Source organism: Terrapene carolina, unplaced genomic scaffold, assembly GCF_002925995.2.
Source record: "Terrapene carolina triunguis isolate 2854851 unplaced genomic scaffold, T_m_triunguis-2.0 Scaffold62, whole genome shotgun sequence".
Lineage (NCBI taxonomy): Eukaryota > Metazoa > Chordata > Testudines > Emydidae > Terrapene > Terrapene triunguis.
The window spans coordinates 56,840,266-56,857,646 of record NW_020664413.1 but is presented as its reverse complement, the minus strand read 5'-3'; the positions used below and the strand labels follow the sequence as shown (position 1 = coordinate 56,857,646).

The following is a 17,381-nucleotide window of genomic DNA, read 5'->3' as shown; positions in this document are numbered from 1 at the left end:
TGCTGTAAGGGTGCACAAGTCAGCAAGAGACCAACTTGCGTGAACACAGGTGCGGGTGTAGGGTGACCAGATGTCCCGATTTTATAGAGACGGTCCTGAAATTTGAGGCTTTTTCTTATATAGAAGCCTATTACCTCCCACCCCATCCCGATTTTTCACACTTGCTGTCTGGTCACCCTAACCTAAGGCAACTTTGACCGAACTTTGTCCTGTAGGCCTGCCACTTTGTGGGCCCAGGGCCTGTGGTGAATGGGGGTGCGCGTTTGGAGCCTGGGTTCCAGCTCGGAGCTGGCGCCGCAGAGGCTAGTGGGGAGATGTGTGCGGTACCCCGCTGGTCCGTGCAGCCGGGCTCGGAGGCCCGGCCGCGGGGCTGTGGGTTTAGTTTCCCGACGCTGAACTTGGCTCAGGGCGGAAAACCCCGGCACGGCTGACAAGGCCAGAAACCACTGTCCGCCCGGCTGAGGGCAGAGCGCAGCAGCGCCCCGCCGCCCCCCGGAGCTGCTGCCGCCGCCTGCTCCCCGCAGAGCTGCCCCGGGAGGGAAGGACGGACGGAGGGAGGGAGGCTGCCACGCCGGGCGGGCGGGAAGTGAGCTCAGCGCGCAGGAAATCCCGCCCGCCTGGCCTGTGTTGTGCTGCCGAGGGGCAGAGAAAGGAGCCTAGCGACCGAGCGGGGCTGGCGCCGGAGACCACGGGCAAAGCCATGTCTGACCAGGTAGGGGCCCCCCGCGGCCGGCTGGCCGGGCTCAGGGGCCCGTGGCGGAGGGCGCGAGACTCCGGAGCCAGCCCGGCGGCCTCCCCGCCGCTTCTCCATAGCCCGCAATGGAGACTGGAGGAGGAGGGGGGGGGAAGAGGCGCCGGGGTAGGGGGGCCCTGCAGGCTCTTGAGCGGCGGGGTTTGGCCCCGTCTAGTGCACGGGCGCAGCCCCCCCCTACCCCGCGCCTCCTCAGCGGGGCTCCGCCTCGCACCCCCGGGAGAAGGGCCCGGACAGCGCCCCCCCCCACACTCCGCGATGCCCCCACACTCCACTGCTCCCTCTCCGGCTGGGGCTGGGAATCCCCTCCCGTGACTGCTTGGCCCGGCCTCCCACCCTGCCTAGGCCCCAGGTCATACAATGGAAGCCTTCCTTGGCCTGCTTTAAGGGGGGTCGTTCGCTGGTGCCCCCGGCTCTGGCCTGCCCCATGAGCCCCCTGCTCGGGGCCGGAGGAGGGAGAGGCAGCCCCAGGGTTTGCAACCTGGCTCGGATCTGACAGCAGGAGATGAGGGCTGATAGCTGCAGCCAGGGTTTAAGCTTCTTTCCTGTTCAGGCCTATCCTCATGCTGGGGTGTTTTGATTGTGTTTAGTGCCCCTAATTCAGATCACATCCTGGCTACGTTATTTCATTACCAAGATTTGTTCAGGAAATATTAATGACGTTCATTAAATTGTAGTGTGTGTGTATATATTCTATCTTTAGATGACATTCTCAACTAGTATTGGCATGAAAAATGTGAATTTTTCATAGAAGTTTTTTGAAACCTAACGAACAATGTGTGGTGGGTTTTTTTTGTTTTTGTTTTTAAATTTGGAAATGCTCTAAAATGCTTCTGTAGTGTTGAGAAATCAAGCACTGTTGGTATATGAGAATCAGTAAGTAAAACTGGCTAGAAGGGAAAGTGAAAATTAGGCCCTGACATATCCCCAGTATGGACCCCATTACAGCTATTAATGTAGCTAAGGTATAAGAAATCCTTAGTGTGGACAAGAAAAGTCACTATTTACACTGGTGGACTTTAACCCTGAGTTCAAGCAGAAGTAGACTTAACTAGTGCAAATAATGGCATTGCCTGTTGCTGCTAAGGGTTTACACTAGTGAAGCTCTGCAGGTGTCTGGCAACCGATGGCTGTCATCAGAATAAGTCCCCCAACAAGTAGACAAGGCTTAAATAAAATACAGAAAGTAAACTAGCAGTATCAATGGAGGAGGGGGAGAGGAAACTTTGGACCAGATCCTGCAGATCTTTGCTCACATAATTGCCCTTATTGATGTAAGTAGTGCTCTTTGTCATAAATTGAACTACTTGCCTGGGTAAGGACTATTCAAGTTGTTAATAGTTTGCAATATAATGCCCTTTTTCTAAGAACTCTTTCCATTTGAATCTAATGTGATGACAGTAATAGAGATAAGGAGAAGTTGTTCAATGAGGTGACCGTGTTCCATAATAACTAATCAGATTCCAACTAAATCTGTTCAGAATGGCAGTCCTGGGATAAGAGGGAATGTCCTCTCATGGATCAGTAACTTGTTGTAAGACAGGAAACAAAGGGTAGGAATAAACGGTCTGTTTTCACAATAGAGAGAGGTAAATAACGTGGTTGTCCAAGGATCTGTACTGATACCAGTGCTGTTCAACATATTCATAAATGACCTGGAAAAAGGGGTGAGCACTGCAGTGACAAAGTTTGCAGATGACATAAAATTACGCATGATAGTTCAATCCAAAGCAGACTGTGTAGAGTTACAAAGGGATCTCATGAAACTGGGTGATTGGGCAAGAAAATGGCACACAAAATTCAGTGTTGATAAATGCAAAGTAATGCACATTGGAAAATATAATCCCAACAATACCTATAAAATGATGGGGTCTAAATTAGCTGTTAGCACTCAAGAAAGAGATCTTGAAGTCATTGTGGATAGTTCTCTGAAAACATCTGTTGAATGTGTAGCAGCAGTCAAAAAAGCTAACAATGTTAGGAACTATTAGGAAAGCATAGATAATAAACAGTAAATGTCATAATCCCACAATATAAATCCCTGGTACACCTACACTGTGAATACCGCGTGCAGTTCTGGTCACCCCATCTCAAAAAAGATATATTAGAATTGGAAAACATACCGAGAAAGGCAACAAAAATTATTGGGGATGTGGAACAGCTTCCATACCAGGAGAGATTTAAAAAGTCGGGGACTGTGCAGCTTGGAAAAGAGATGACTAAGGGGGAGTATGATGGAGGTCTATAAAATCATGAATGGTTCAGAAAAAAATGAATATGGAAGCATTATTTACCCTGTCCCATAACAGAAAAACCAGGGGTCACCTCATGAAATTAATAGGCAGCAGGTTTAAAACAAACAACACACAATGCACAGTCAACCTGGGGAACTTGTGGCCAGGGGATGTAGCAAAGGCCAAAAGTATAACTGGGTTCAAAAAAGAATTAGGTAAGTTCATGGAGGATAGGTCCATCAATGGGTATTAGCCAAGATGGTCAGGATTATTCATAGATTCATAGATTCTAGGACTGGAAGTGACCTCGAGAGGTCATCTAGTCCAGTCCCCTGCCCCCAAATACTGTCTAGGATGCAACCCCACGGTGTGGGTGTCCCTGACCCTCTGACTGCCAGATGCTGGGACTGGACAATGGGATGCACTTCTCAATGATTGCCCTGTTTTGTTCATCTCCTCTGAAGCAGGGGTTCTTAAACTGGGGGTTGGGACCCCTCGGGGGGGTCGCAAAGTTATTACATGGGGGGGTCGTGAGCTCTCAGACCTCCACCCCAAACCCCGCTTGCCTCCAGTATTTATAATGGTGTTAAATATATAAAAAAGTGTTTTTAATGTATAAGGTGGGTCGTACTCAGAGGCTTGCTGTGTGGAAGGGGTCACTAGTATAAAAGTCGGAGAACGTCTGTAGCATCTGGCATTGGCCACTGTCGGAAGCTAGGATACTGTGCTAGGTGGACCATTGCTCTGACCCAATATGGCCATTCTTATGTTGAATTAAGCCACATGTCTCTTACAAAAAGCAGCCTTCAATAAGTAATCCTTTGTTATGCCTCAAATCTGCAAAGATTTATGCATATGCTTAACGTTATGCACTTTGAGTAATCTCATTGACTTGAGTGGGAGCTCTTGCGACCCATAAAGTGTAGCATGCATGTAAGCTCTTGAAGATAAGGGCCTTACAGTGAAACAAACGTAAACACATGCTTAACTTTTACTTCCACAGTTAGTTCCATTGAAGTCAATGACTAGTTGACTAGAGTTAAACATTCATAAATGATAGTGGGAATGGGATCTAAGATGATATTAGTGCTCATCTTTCTATGCAAATAAATTTTCTTGGAGTTAGCCATGTTGCATGGAAAAACTACAGATTCTTTTTCTCCTATCTTGTGCTGGAAATAGTTGTTTCAGAGGACATTGTTCTCCAGGGATATAATCATTTGTTGTTGATGGCAATTACAGCTGTTTTAATATAAACAGTGAACATAAGAACAGCCATACGGAGTCAGACCAAAGGTCCATCTAGCCTAGTATCCTGTCTTCCGACAATGGGCAATGCCAGGTGCCCCAGAGGGAATGAACAGAAAAGGTAATCATCAGTTGATCCATCCCCTGTCGCCCATTCCCAAAGTGGGATATAATCAGTTTAGTTTTCATTAGGATGAGATAAAAAAACATCTTACTGATAATAAAGAAAAAAAGGAGGGGAATACAAAAAGGTCATGGGTCCTAGGTAACAATCCCAGAATATGGGGAACAGACAAAGTCACAGGAGGGGTAGGTGTCTAGATTGGTTTAATAAAGGGGGAAATTGTAGAATCTAATAAAGCAAATTTAACTTCTAATTAAATATAGAAGAATGAATCAGCATAATATTGGCTTCATGTAGCATTTCTTTTAGCTAAAATATTGCAAACTGTTAGGCGAATAGGCAGAATACATAAATTAGCACCACTTGTTTGCTAAATGTCAGCACTGGTCGTTTGTGTACCAATCATCTTATAATCATGATTCTAAAATCTTATTGCATATTATGTTCTTGAAAATTGAAGCTCAAAATCTATAAAAAATTAGGTAACTAATTTATTGTTATAAGCAAATTACAATGCAGCATTTGGAGTGTTTTGTTTTGTGGTTCTGTTAATTGCAGTAATAAATACTTGGCCCTTTCAGCACCTTTCATCCAAGGACTTCAAAGTGTTTTACAAGCACTAATTAATTAAACCTCATGACATAAGTGTGAGGTAGGTATTGGAGAACATGTTTTATGCTGCTTAGGAGCTCTTTCTGTAAAACAGTGGCTGTAGGAACTTTTTATGGCCCAATGAAAAGTCAGAATCTGATTCAGAAGCGGTTTTATTTAAAATTTTTCTTTTTAACCGCTAAGTAAAAAAACGTTCTTTTCCGAGTATGATAGTAAATACCAGTCTTTTAACTGCATGTTAAGTGGTAGGGACTTGCACATGATCTGTTTGTGAAATGTTTAATTTACAAATGAGTGATTGTAACTTAGGTGCCATCAAGTCTACCTAACTCTGTGCATTTGTTCTTTAACTTCTTCTGGTGGCTTTCCCATCCATCCATCCATATTTTTTTCCCCCTTAAACCTGCAATAGGGGGATCTCTTTCAGTTTTGCCTGCCTTGTTTGGAGCCAGATTACTGGGATTTTACTTTTTAAACTTCAGTTGTTGGCAATGCCATTCTTGACTCTAACCCATTTCAGTCCCTCTCCCCCTCCCCCCTCAAAAACAAATTCCAGCTCTGCTTTTGCTCCAGTTTGGTGTATAGTGGGGTTACCTAAGGCTTTGTCTCAAAGATGAAGATTATACTGATATTTTGATCCCAGTAATTCCCTTTTTATCTTCCTACTATCCCCCTTTCTCATTGCATTTGGCTTGCACTGCCTGAGTTTCCTGGAATTGAGGACAGGAATCAAGCCCCCTATGGGTCATTGCTTTCCACTCCTATCAACCAAGGAGGGCTGTCATAGTAGTGATGCTCTGCTTTAGACTCAAGAGCATGAACTCTGTGATACCCCACACAAGCTCAGAAACTCTGGTGAGGACAGCTAGATGGATAGAACAATGACAAGAGTTAATCGGAATCCTCTGCATGGTAGTGAAGTCTTCTCTTATTAGGACAGCAGGCTGGCTTGCAAATTGGTTCTCTTGCATAGTGAACAGAGATGGTGACTACATACACTTAGAATTTAAATACCTCTTGTAGTGATGGCTTGCGCATGTGTTAGCAAAGCAAATGACTAATCAGCATGAAGTTATGTTATACTTCAGTGGGTGTGCAGAAATTAGTCTCTCTCCTCTTTTGGAGAATTAGTCTATCCAGTGCGCAAATGCTAAAAATGTTGTTTCTGCAAACCCTTTCTATACTCACAGGAGAGCAATCGGCCATTAGATGAAAGAGGTCCATGATCTAGGTCTCCAGAAAATGTCTGTTTTTTGGTCCTTTTCTAGCCAAGAATGTGATCCAAACTATCCTCTCACTCCTACAAGTGGTCCCTTGAGATTTGGGCTGAGGCATGTTAATATGGCAGGACAGTGGAGGGGGAATGGCAGGGAGGGTGGAAGTCTTTATTGTCAAGAAGAAATTCTGGCATTGGGGAGCTATAACAGCTTTGATGATCTTGTTCATCTTGCTGGGCAACAGCATGCTGAAGAAAGGTGATGGAAACATGACCTGTAGTTTGGTGAGATCCTCCTCTCTGAAGACTTTTTTTTTTAAAGATTTCTCTATCCAGCATCTGCTTAAATGTATGCAGTGACTAGAGATGTAGGTGTAACCTTGTTCAATGCCATAATACACCACATCCATCAAAATGTACAAAACTGTAAGTCTAACCCAAAATATGCAATGACAGGTAGGATGGGGCTAGATGTAACCAAATCTTTGACTTGTGTCTAATCTATCAGTAATTAATATGAAAGCTCTTCTGTTTAATGCTCTCAGTTCATGTATTATTCAGCGTATTTCACTCCTGTAGAAGACCTTATTGCTCAAGAGTTCATACATCAAACTTGCCTATAAAATGTATCCTGATCTAGTTAAGGTAGACATTACAATTCTTAACTATAACATATTTATACAATGGTTTTAAAATTGTAAAAGTTACTTAGATACTTAGTCCCACACAGTGTTTTATAAAATGGTTTATATCTAAGGCAACGTTTTAGTCACAGGTATTTTTAGTAAAAGTCACGGACCGGGGATGGGCAGTAAACAAAAATTCACGGCCCGTGACCTGTCCATGACTTTTACTAAAAATACCAGTGAATAAAACTTGGGGGGAGGGGGACTTCCTGGGGGCCCCGCTGGTGCTGGGGGAGGGCGACCCGCCTGCTTGGAGGGCGGGCGTGGGCGGCAGTACGCAGCCCGGGACCCCCGCTGGTGCTGGGGGGAGGGGGGAGGTTGGTGGGGCCAGGAAGCTCTCTACCTGGCTCCGTGCCTCCCCCGCAGGCAGCAGCAGAGTTTGGATGTGGGAGAGTGCAGGGGGTCGGGGCATGGGACGGGGTGAGGCGGGCTCTGCGTGGTGCTTACCTGAGGGGCTCCCCCGGAAGCGGTGACAGCAGCAGAATTTGGGTGTGGGAGGGGGTAGGAGCACCAGATAGGGTTGCGCTTACCTGGGGATCTCCCCAGAAGCAGCGATATCCCCTTCACTCAGCTGCTAGGCAGAGGTGTGGCCAGGCAGCTCTGCGAGCTGCCTCCGCCTGCAGGCACCGCCCCCGCAGCTTCCATTGGCCGTAGTTTCCAGCCAATGAGAGCTGCAAAGCCAGTGCTCTGGGCGAAGGCAGCCCGCAGAGCTGCCTGGCCATGCTTCCGCCTAGCAGCCGAGTGAGGGGGATGTCACTGCTTCTGGGGAGAGCACCAGGTAAGCGCCACCCCGTCTGGTGCCCCTACCCCCTCCCACACCCAAACTCTGCTGCTGGGGTGGGAGGGTGTGGGGGCCCAAGAGACTGCCCCAGCAGCAGCCTGGCACAGGGGCTGCCTGAGTTGCCCCTGAGCCAGGCGACCGGCCGCTGCAGAAGTCGCGGAAAGTCACGGAATCCGTGACCTCTGTGACAAACTCGCAGCCTTACTTATAACAAACATACCATGACGCAAGCTATTAATTGGGGATGCTATTTACACATGGGAGTGAGGGGTCTGCTCATTCTTTGAAAGTGGTAGTGACTTGTGGTGCATCTTTACACACTGATGCTATTACACACAACAAAATCGGTTTACTTCTGCCGCTATTCTACCATCTAGGACAGCGTAAGATCTAGTACTGCTTTCTCCATATTTCTATTTTTGAGCTTATTTCAATGGAGTTAAACTGGTGTAAAACAAAGAATGCAATGTTTATATCTATCTTCTAATACATCCCTTCTCTCATCTGTTCCTCTTTCGAAGATGCTGTTAGTCACTGGTATAGTGCCGAATCACTGGTGTAGTGCTGATTCATTGTAATAAGGGAGAAGTTGTTGTACTGTCCAATGAAAGTTAAGAAGTGGGATTTATCAATATCCCTGTGGAATGTTTTTCTTTCAGGAAGCAAAACCTTCAGCTGAGGACTTGGGAGATAAGAAAGAGGGAGAATACATTAAACTCAAAGTCATTGGGCAGGTGAGTTCTTTTACATAATCAGTTACTGGTGGATATTTCATAGTTGTCCATATATATAGCTTGCAGATGGATCATTTCTCTTAATTACACACATGAACAGTTGAATTCTGGTACCCTAACAATTCTTTGATCTGGATTTCCCCCCCCCCCCCCCAATTACCCTCCTACTTACCAGTTGCCAATGGTGGTTCTCAGTACAGCTCTAGGTGTCTCAAAACATTAATTGTTATCCTTTCAACTCCTTTGTGAGTGAATGGATTAGTAGTATCCCTGTGTTACAGATGAGGGATTGATGAACAGAGAGACTAAGTGACTTGCTTGCGGTCATACCGGAAGTCTGTAGCAGCTGGTTTTAGATAGCCTGAGTCCCTATCCAGCATTAAGCAAAAGACCATCTTTCCTCCTAGACAGGAATGGGGTGAAGGTGCCATTGGTTGTTTACTTAACAATTTGTGGAGGGGAGCCCAATTCAGACTGTAGCCATCAACTTCTCTTTGGCGATAAAGGCTATAATTTTCAGTAGTGCAGGGAATGAGAACTTCAAGGCCTTCCTTCATGAGCTGAAGTAATTCTGTGTAGAACCACAGAGTACTGCAGGAGCTACTGGTTCACTTGCACTCTCTTAATATTAGGAATGTTAAGACTTTATTAGCCTGGCAATTTGGTGCTGGTTGGAATCTGGGGACCAAATTCAGTCTAGGCATAAGATGGTGCAGTTCCAATTAGCTTCAGTAGATATTGTAATCACTTAGATAAGGGCTGAATGTGGCCCAGTGACACAGAAGATATTTCAAACACTTGCATTTCTAATCATTTTGTCACCTCTTGCAGTAATGTACCTTTTTGTAGGACAAGGGACAAGTCCTTTACAGCTTCACTTTAACTTACTATTGTATTGCTGAGACAGCATGTCTACAATGATAGACACTCTCTAAATGAGCAGGGTTTTATTATGTATTTTGAAGTGCGAGCTTAACTTGCCTCTTCTGGAACTTGAAACCAGAGATCTGCTGGGTATGATGATATTTTTATTAGGCAGATAAGAGGATAAAGATGGAGAGACAGACTATTAATATTTTTTTAAATTCAAAATGTCTTTAGCAAACCATATCATACCATCTATTTTTAAGCAGAACTCCCCATGGAATTGAATGGTGAGTTCTGCTTAATGTGTTGTAATATGAATCTCTAGTAGGATTACTTATCAGACGTTACTGTAAGCACATCGATGGTCCAGCTGTCCGGTAAAGCTGGTGTTGGATACACTTTGTAATAATAAAGTCTAAAAATTAAAACCTGCTTCAAACAAAACAAATAGTTATTACAAAGAGGGGTAACTTCTTCCTGTTCTGTTCTTAGGACAGCAGTGAAATTCACTTCAAGGTGAAAATGACGACACATCTCAAGAAACTCAAAGAATCATACTGTCAAAGACAGGTTTGTGAAACAATGGCACTATCCTATTGCAAAAGCACTTTAACCTCTTCTTCCTCCCTTCCTCAAGTAAAGCGATCTGCTTGGACAGGTGAACTCATGTCAAATCTCTGTTCACCAGAGGGATAGACCCAACAACCACAGAACAAGTACAGTGGACCTCCTAATTGAGTTTGACAGTCATTAGCATTTATGCTGGATTGCATGGTGTGGACCTTGTCCTGTTATAATGTGTTCAAATTATTGGTTGAAATTACAAGGTAGCTGTTAAAAGCAACTGCTCCCTTTTTTAATATGCTCATGCATGTACTTATGGGTACTGTAAAAGACGCTTTACCTCTTACAGCTCAAAGTGAAATGCACTTAGAATTGTGGAATACTTTCACTACTATGTGGGAGCAGAATTAGACTTACAACTGCCAATACTGTTAATATGGTGGTAAATTGACAATATGTGACTACTAAATTCATTGCATTAACACTTTGGTAGAAGGGGTAAACAGTGAGGTGGCAAAGTTGGGGATGATGCAAAATTACTCAAGGTAGTTAAGTCCAAAGCAGACTGCAGAGAGTTACAAAGGGATCTCACAAAACTGGGTGACTGGCAAGAAAATGGCAGATGAAATTCAGTGTTGATAAATGCAAAGTAATACACATTGGAAAACATAGTCACAGTGTTACATACAAAATGATGGGGTCTAAATTAGCTTTTACCATTCAAGAAAGAGATCTTGGAGTCATCGTGGATAATTTTCTGAAAACATCCACGCAATGTGCAGTGGCAGTCAAAAAAAAAGCTAACAATGTTAGAAACCATTAGGAAAGAGACAATAAGACAGTAAATATCATAATGCTGCTATATAAATCCATGCTACACACACACTTTGAATACTGCATGCATTTCTGGTCACCTCATCTCAAAAAAGATACATTAGAAATGGAAAAGGTACCAAGAAGGGCAATAAAAGTGACTGCTCAGCTTAGAAAAGAGGTGACTAAACGGGGATATGATAGAGGTCTATAAAATCATGAATGATATGGAGAGAAAGTGAATAAGGAAGTGTTCTACCCCTTCACATAACACAAGAAAAATGAAGTTAATAGGCAGCAGGTTTAAAATAAATAAAAGGAGGTACTTCTTCACATGATACACAGTCAATGGGTGGAACTTGTTGCCTGGGGGATGTTGTGAAGGTCACAAGGTTAAAAACTGGGTTAAAAAATGAATTGGATAAGTTCATGGAGGATAGGTCCAGCAGTGGCTGTTAGCGAAGATGGTCATGGATGCAACCCCGTGATCTGGCTGTCCCTAAGCCTCGGACTTCAACATGCTGGGACTGGACAATTGCAGATGGATCGCTCAATAATTGCCCGGCTCTGTTCACTCCCTCTGTAGCATCTGGCATTGGCCACTATCGGGAGACAGGATATTGGGCAAGATGGAACATTGGTCTGCCCAATATGGCCATTTTTTGTGCTCTAAATACTAACTGCTGATGCAAGGGATCAAATTTATCTTCCACATCAAATTCTGTTAAAACTACCAATGAACACTTCTCTTGTTTGCCTGTTCTGTGTTGGATCAGTAGCGGCCTTTTATGTGGCCCTTCCTTCAGGGTTTCTTCAGATTCACCCTACCAACTGTGACCATAAGCAACGATGGCTAACATATTTGTTTTTATAGAGACAAACTAAACTTGTCGACAAATAGCTTTGTAGTGAAGCTTTTTTTATTCTTTGGTCATATGATGTCTTCATTTTTCTGTGTCCTTGTCATTGTGTGATTTGCTGCTGTGTACAGAAAGAAAGTATTAGTGTTTATTGCTTACATCGCATTGAATGTATGCTGGGTCTTTTTCAGATGAATGAGAGAACACTGCCATGATGAGCTTAAAATCTTAGGGCCTGATGCTGTGAACCTTTTCACACAAGTTTTGTGTGTGTGTGATACATACATCTATAGGTTACTCTGTATATCTAAGGGCTTGTCTACACTGGGGGCGGGGTCGATCTAAGATATGCAACTTCAGCTATGCTATTCGTGTAGCTGAAGTTGAAGTATCTTAGTTCGACTTACCTGTCCGTCCTCATGGCGGCAAGTCGACCGCCGCGGCTCCCCCATTGACTCCGCTTACTCCTCCTGTCGAGGTGGAGTACGGGTGTCGATTCGGGGATTGATTTATCGCGTCTAGACGAGACGCGATAATTTGATTCCCCGATAGATCGATTACTACCTGCCAATCCGGCAGGTAGTTTAGATCTGGCCTAAATAACAAAAGCTCATTCTATAGCAGTTTGAATGGATACCGCTGTAGTATGTGTCTACTATAGAATGAAGGTTTGTTTGTTTTTTTTTATTTCTTACCTGGGCTATAACTTGGTGAACAAAGTAACCATGCTTCTATGTCACATTAATCTTCTTCTGGGAGAGGGGTCTTAAGGTGGCTTCTTCCAGGGCCATAAAAAATCCCTCTTACAGTTGGGAAGCATTACTAGAGGACAGTGCAAGAAGGTCTTCCTTTTTCCTATGGATTTGCCTGCCTGGTTAACTTGCAAGCCATTTGTCTTTGAGGTGCAATACACTACAGATTTTGGGTGCTTCAGAATAACTCATCTTAAAAATGACACTGCAAGTTATTTAGTTTAGAAGAGTTTACTGTAAGTGACAGTAGCTGTGTATGCAGACAATTTAATATGGATTTAATAACCTGGAACTACTTACCTTTTGCTGATGGCATAAAACAAGATGAGAGTATGGGTTTGGTTATCTGGTGTAGCTATATTGGCATATTTAGAGAGCAGCAGTATTAACTGCACAATTAAGATTGGGTCTTATTTTGCACTTGAAGTGGGAGTTGAACCTGTAATGTATGAAAGATACAGTACATCTGGCCCAAATTTTCAAGCAGATTATCAAATATATCTGTTAATTAGACTGAATTCTAATCACTTTAAATTGGCATTTAAAAGTTCTTATTCTGTTTCTTGGTGGTTGCTGTGGGGTGGTGTTTTTTTCCACCCCCCCACCTTTTCTAGCTTAACTCCAAACTATAGAATGTCAAAAACACATACATAGTGAGTGTTTGAGGTCTCTTTGGAGTAATGTAATTCTTTTTTTTTCTTTTAAATATTAGTATTATTCACCATAACTGATCCCATGTGTGCTGCAGGTAGCAGATGAATAACATTTATGTCAGCTACTTCCATTCTTCAACATGGGGTGCAAAAGCCTTTTTGAATGGTTCAGGAAAGAATACAACACGGCCTTCTAATGTATGCCCCCAGTAATTTCCTTACATCCATAATTGTGGCTAACGTGGTACATAGGGAATGAATTTTGCTAATCTCAGGTCTGGTCTATACTACCCGCCTGAATCGGCGGGTAGAAATCGACCTCTCGGGGATCAATTTATCGCGTCCCGACGGGACGTGACAATCGATCCCCGAATCGGCGCTCTAACTCCACCAGGGGAGGTGGTAGTAAGCGCCGCCGACAAAAAGCCGCAGAAGTCGATTTTGCCGCCGTCCTCACAACGGGGTAAGTCGGCTGTGATACGTCGAATTCAGCTACGCTATTCACGTAGCTGAATTTGCGTATCTTAAATCGACTCCCCCCTGTAGTGTAGATGTAGCCTAAGTGTGTTTGGGGAGTCGGAGAAGATCTTTGACAAAGGACATTGTCACTTTGTTGAAGACTGGCTCTTGGCGAAGCTGTTCAGTTGATTCAGGAGTAAAGTTGAACAGTTTAGTGAAAAAAACAGGATCTTCAACAAAGCAACGAGTGTTTGAGGAGCCTGTTTTTTGAACCCAGTCAGCTGGGTTAGGAGTTCTGCCACTCAACTGGTGGAACAATTCATGGAGATTCTGGTCTGTGAGAAAATTCAGTAGGTTCAGGAGTGGCACTCTTGAACCAGTGGAATAGTTTCACAAAGAATATAGCACCTTTGACAAATCAACGGCTTCTGACAAATATCAAGGTCTTTGTGCATGGAGCTGTTGTATTGGAGATCTCTTCTTAGGCTTTTAGTGTTGTTTGTCATTACTGAATGCTTTTGAGCAATGGTTAGCTGATGAAAAGCCAAAAAGTCTGTTGAAAAGGAAAATATAGTTCTGACCAGCCCTACTTTAGGGGAGCAGTACATTGCCTATTGTCACGTGCCCCCACTTATGTCCCAAAGTGGTCCTAATGGACGAGCAGCAGGTTTTTCTAGTACAAGCAGCATTTATGTTGTGTAGTAGATGAATACCTCTGGCAAAGCAGTGGCTATGAAATACATCTTTGTGAAGCATGGCTGGATAGGTCTTCTGTGAAAGCCCTCGGTAAAATTCCTGAGCCAGCAGGACTCTTTCACAAAAATCCTGTTCTTAATTAAGTCAGACATTGCTGTGTCAGAGATCCTTTTTAATCTGAAAAAACCCGGGAAATTAATACACAAAACCACCGTGTTGTGTTTCAGTTAAAGCAGGCCCACGCACATACCTAACCCAAATCCACAAAACAAGGAAAAGAAAAGTTAAGGTGTCGAACTGTTCATATCCTCTTTCTCCCCTCAGGCACGTACCTAACCACTAGCACAACCACCATACACCATAGACAAAGCATCACCATTTTCTCATCCCCATTAGAGATGCCAACCTTCCAGCACCCCTTTTCCCAGACATGAGTGATTCCCCTGCCCCTCCAACTTGTGCAGAAAGGATAGTGGGGGAAGGAGTCTGGTCAGTTTATGGTGATGCTAGGTGTGGGAGTGTTGGGAAAGCGGGTGCCGGAATACATATCATTGACAGAAACACTACCCAATTTCTGAGAACAAAAATCTTATTACTGTCGATTTGCAAGTCAGAAAGAACCCAGCTTGACTTTCAGATACTAGGTAGAGTTTGCAGGGTGGAGAGGAGTCAAAAAAACAAACTCTTTTCTTGTAAACTGAACAGACTTCATGTGGTGGTGGTTGACGACAAATACATAACTACAGTCTGCTTTCAGAATAAAAATTGTAGTTTAAGGTTAAAATTTGCTTAACTATTTTAGTGCACTAGGTGCGTAATAAAATACACACAGCTTAGATGCCTGCACATCAGGGGCTAGTACCTAATCTTCAGTTTTCAAATTCTTTGCTTATATTGAAAATGTAATATTATTTGTGTATCAATTTTTAAAAGCTTACATGTGCTTTACTAAACATTTCTGTGGCTTGTTTTTAGGGAGTTCCAATGAATTCGCTCAGGTTCCTCTTCGAGGGTCAGAGAATTACTGATAATCATACCCCCAAAGAGGTGAGTTTCTTTCCTTAATAGAAGGCAAGTGGCAGCTTAAACAATGCACCCTGGGACAACTAAAAAAATAGTCAGACTGTGCTTCGCATGTTAGGGATTCACTGTTCAGTCAAAACCTCCATTATCTGCTTGAAAACGTTTTTTTATACAAGTATATGTACTCATCTTTACCAGAGAGAGGTGGGAAAACACAAGTAGCTTGTTTTCTGTTTACTATCCATATCATGATTATACTTAACTGTTGCATAAATTTCTTCCTGGTATTGCAGAAGTTATAAAGACTGGCCTTTTGGACTCAGGATGTGAATTATGCAGTGTTGATGTAATCATCTTTTGGTCTTAAACTTTCAGCTGTCTAGAATAACCTGCGTAAGGGGAGAATTGAAAACTTTAGATATCAGTTGTAGTTTCTGAGATGAAAGTCCTTTGTTATAACCAAGTAAGCTACATGATCTATAATTTGCATAGTTATTATGCCATTGGTACACAATTGCATGACAATCATGCAACAGCTGCACAAGAATAAAGTTAGAGAAGTTTTTTTTAAAATAGCCAATGATTTTTTTGAGATCTGGAAAAGGATTTGGACTCTTCACAGAATATTGCCAGTTCTGAACTAGATGTGCTGCAAAGATGAAACAAGTGACTTGGGGGGTGGGAGAGCGGACTAAATAAAGTTGTTAGTGTTGGCTAATAAGGCAGTGACAGAGGATTATTTTTCCACCGCTTTGACCTTTTGAGGAAATATGGCTGGGGAGAGGAAGAAAACCTTTAGCTCCCTTGCTTGTCCAGGAGCTGCTGTACATTCAAAACATCTGATTTATAACAATTTTGTGTGTTTTGTTTTGTTTTTTTCCCTGTTCTCACAGCTGGGGATGGAGGAGGAAGATGTGATTGAAGTTTATCAGGAACAGACAGGGGGTCACTCGACAGTTTAGATCCTTCCGTTTGTTTTTTCTTTCCCCTTAATCCTTTTTTATTTTTAAATAATAGTTCTTTTGTAATGTGGCGTTCAACACTGAACTGAAACTGGCACCCCATCTCTGGGAACTTATTTTCAAACATTTGGTATCTTGAATTCTCGTGCTCATTATACACTATAATTTCTGTTTTCATTGTGCTGAACTCTTGTGATCCAGCTGCAGCCCTGCTCCTTTTCCCCCTCCCCTTTAAAATTACATGTACACACATGCATTTGTATGTTCACTAGGATCGTGCATTTCAGGCACGAAGGTTGTAAGATCTGCCAGGTGGGCAAGTGTTCCTAATGACTTCCAAATCAGCCCTGAAGTTTTGATGTGTGACTGTTTCACTCCTGGACTATAACTTTCAGTGGGAGATGAAGTTTTTCAGAGAACTAAACAATGGAGAAATTGTGTGTCCATAATTGAGAGCTGTTTTCCTTAAATTGTGCTGGGGGCCCGGGAAAGAAGATTGTCCAGTTGCAAATGAAAAAGATAGAACTGGTGTCATCTGTACTTTCCTCCAGAGATGGCTACACAGAAGACATAAAATTGAAAACCCTGTTGATTCTTAAATTTTGGCAGAAGAGCCCAGAAAAGTTCTTTCATATAGCAATTAATACACAGATATTCATGCAAGAATGTACACAGCAGACACTTGTAGTATTCTGACATTCTTGTTTGTACTTTTTGGCCTGGGACATGGGTTTTGAATGGACGTTGTCTGTACCAGCTTCATTAAAATAAACAAGAAAAACAATTTTATAAACATTAACAATTTGTATTTTCTTTTCAAATATTTGGAGATGAAAGAGCAAGAGATGTGCTTATTTAGTAAATATTGATCAGAGCCAGCAAATATTATACTCTTAAAATATACTCTGTAAACTAGAATTCTATTGTTCCCTGCTTACTCCAAGTATTGAATACTCATTGATTTTTATTTTTTTAATATAGTAATGTGCATTCCTTTCTCTTGAAACTATCAACAGTTTCCGGTACTTGTTGAATGATGATATGTACTTGGAGCTTCAGTTTGGATTCTAAAACTAGAGGTTAGATTGAAACCTGTAACTTGGAAGGGAGAGTTGGAAGGAAATAGGTTTTTTGTTTTTTTTAATCCCCCTGCCCCTCACCCTCCCCCCCCCAAAAGTTAACCTTTTCCCTCTAGATCAGGGGTGGGCAAACTTTTTGGGCAGAGGGCCACATCTGGGTGGGGAAATTGTATGCAGGGCAGGGGGTGGGGGGCTGGAGGTAGTGCGGGGTGTGTGGTGGGGTGCGGTGTGCTGGAAGGGACTCAGGGCAAGGGACTGGGGCAGAGG

The 17,381-nt window shown here is 43.1% G+C and overlaps 1 protein-coding gene across 1 annotated transcript; it reads left to right on the top strand.

Moving 5' to 3' along the window:
- Window positions 1-537: 537 nt before the first annotated feature.
- SUMO1 (small ubiquitin like modifier 1) lies at window positions 538-16,834 on the top strand. Its single transcript, XM_024196483.3, has 5 exons — window positions 538-712; window positions 8,312-8,386; window positions 9,746-9,823; window positions 15,026-15,097; window positions 15,967-16,834. The coding sequence occupies exons 1-5, from the start codon at window positions 701-703 to the stop codon at window positions 16,033-16,035; spliced, it is 306 nt and encodes a 101-aa protein (XP_024052251.1). The 5' UTR covers window positions 538-700; the 3' UTR covers window positions 16,036-16,834.
- Window positions 16,835-17,381: the final 547 nt, after the last annotated feature.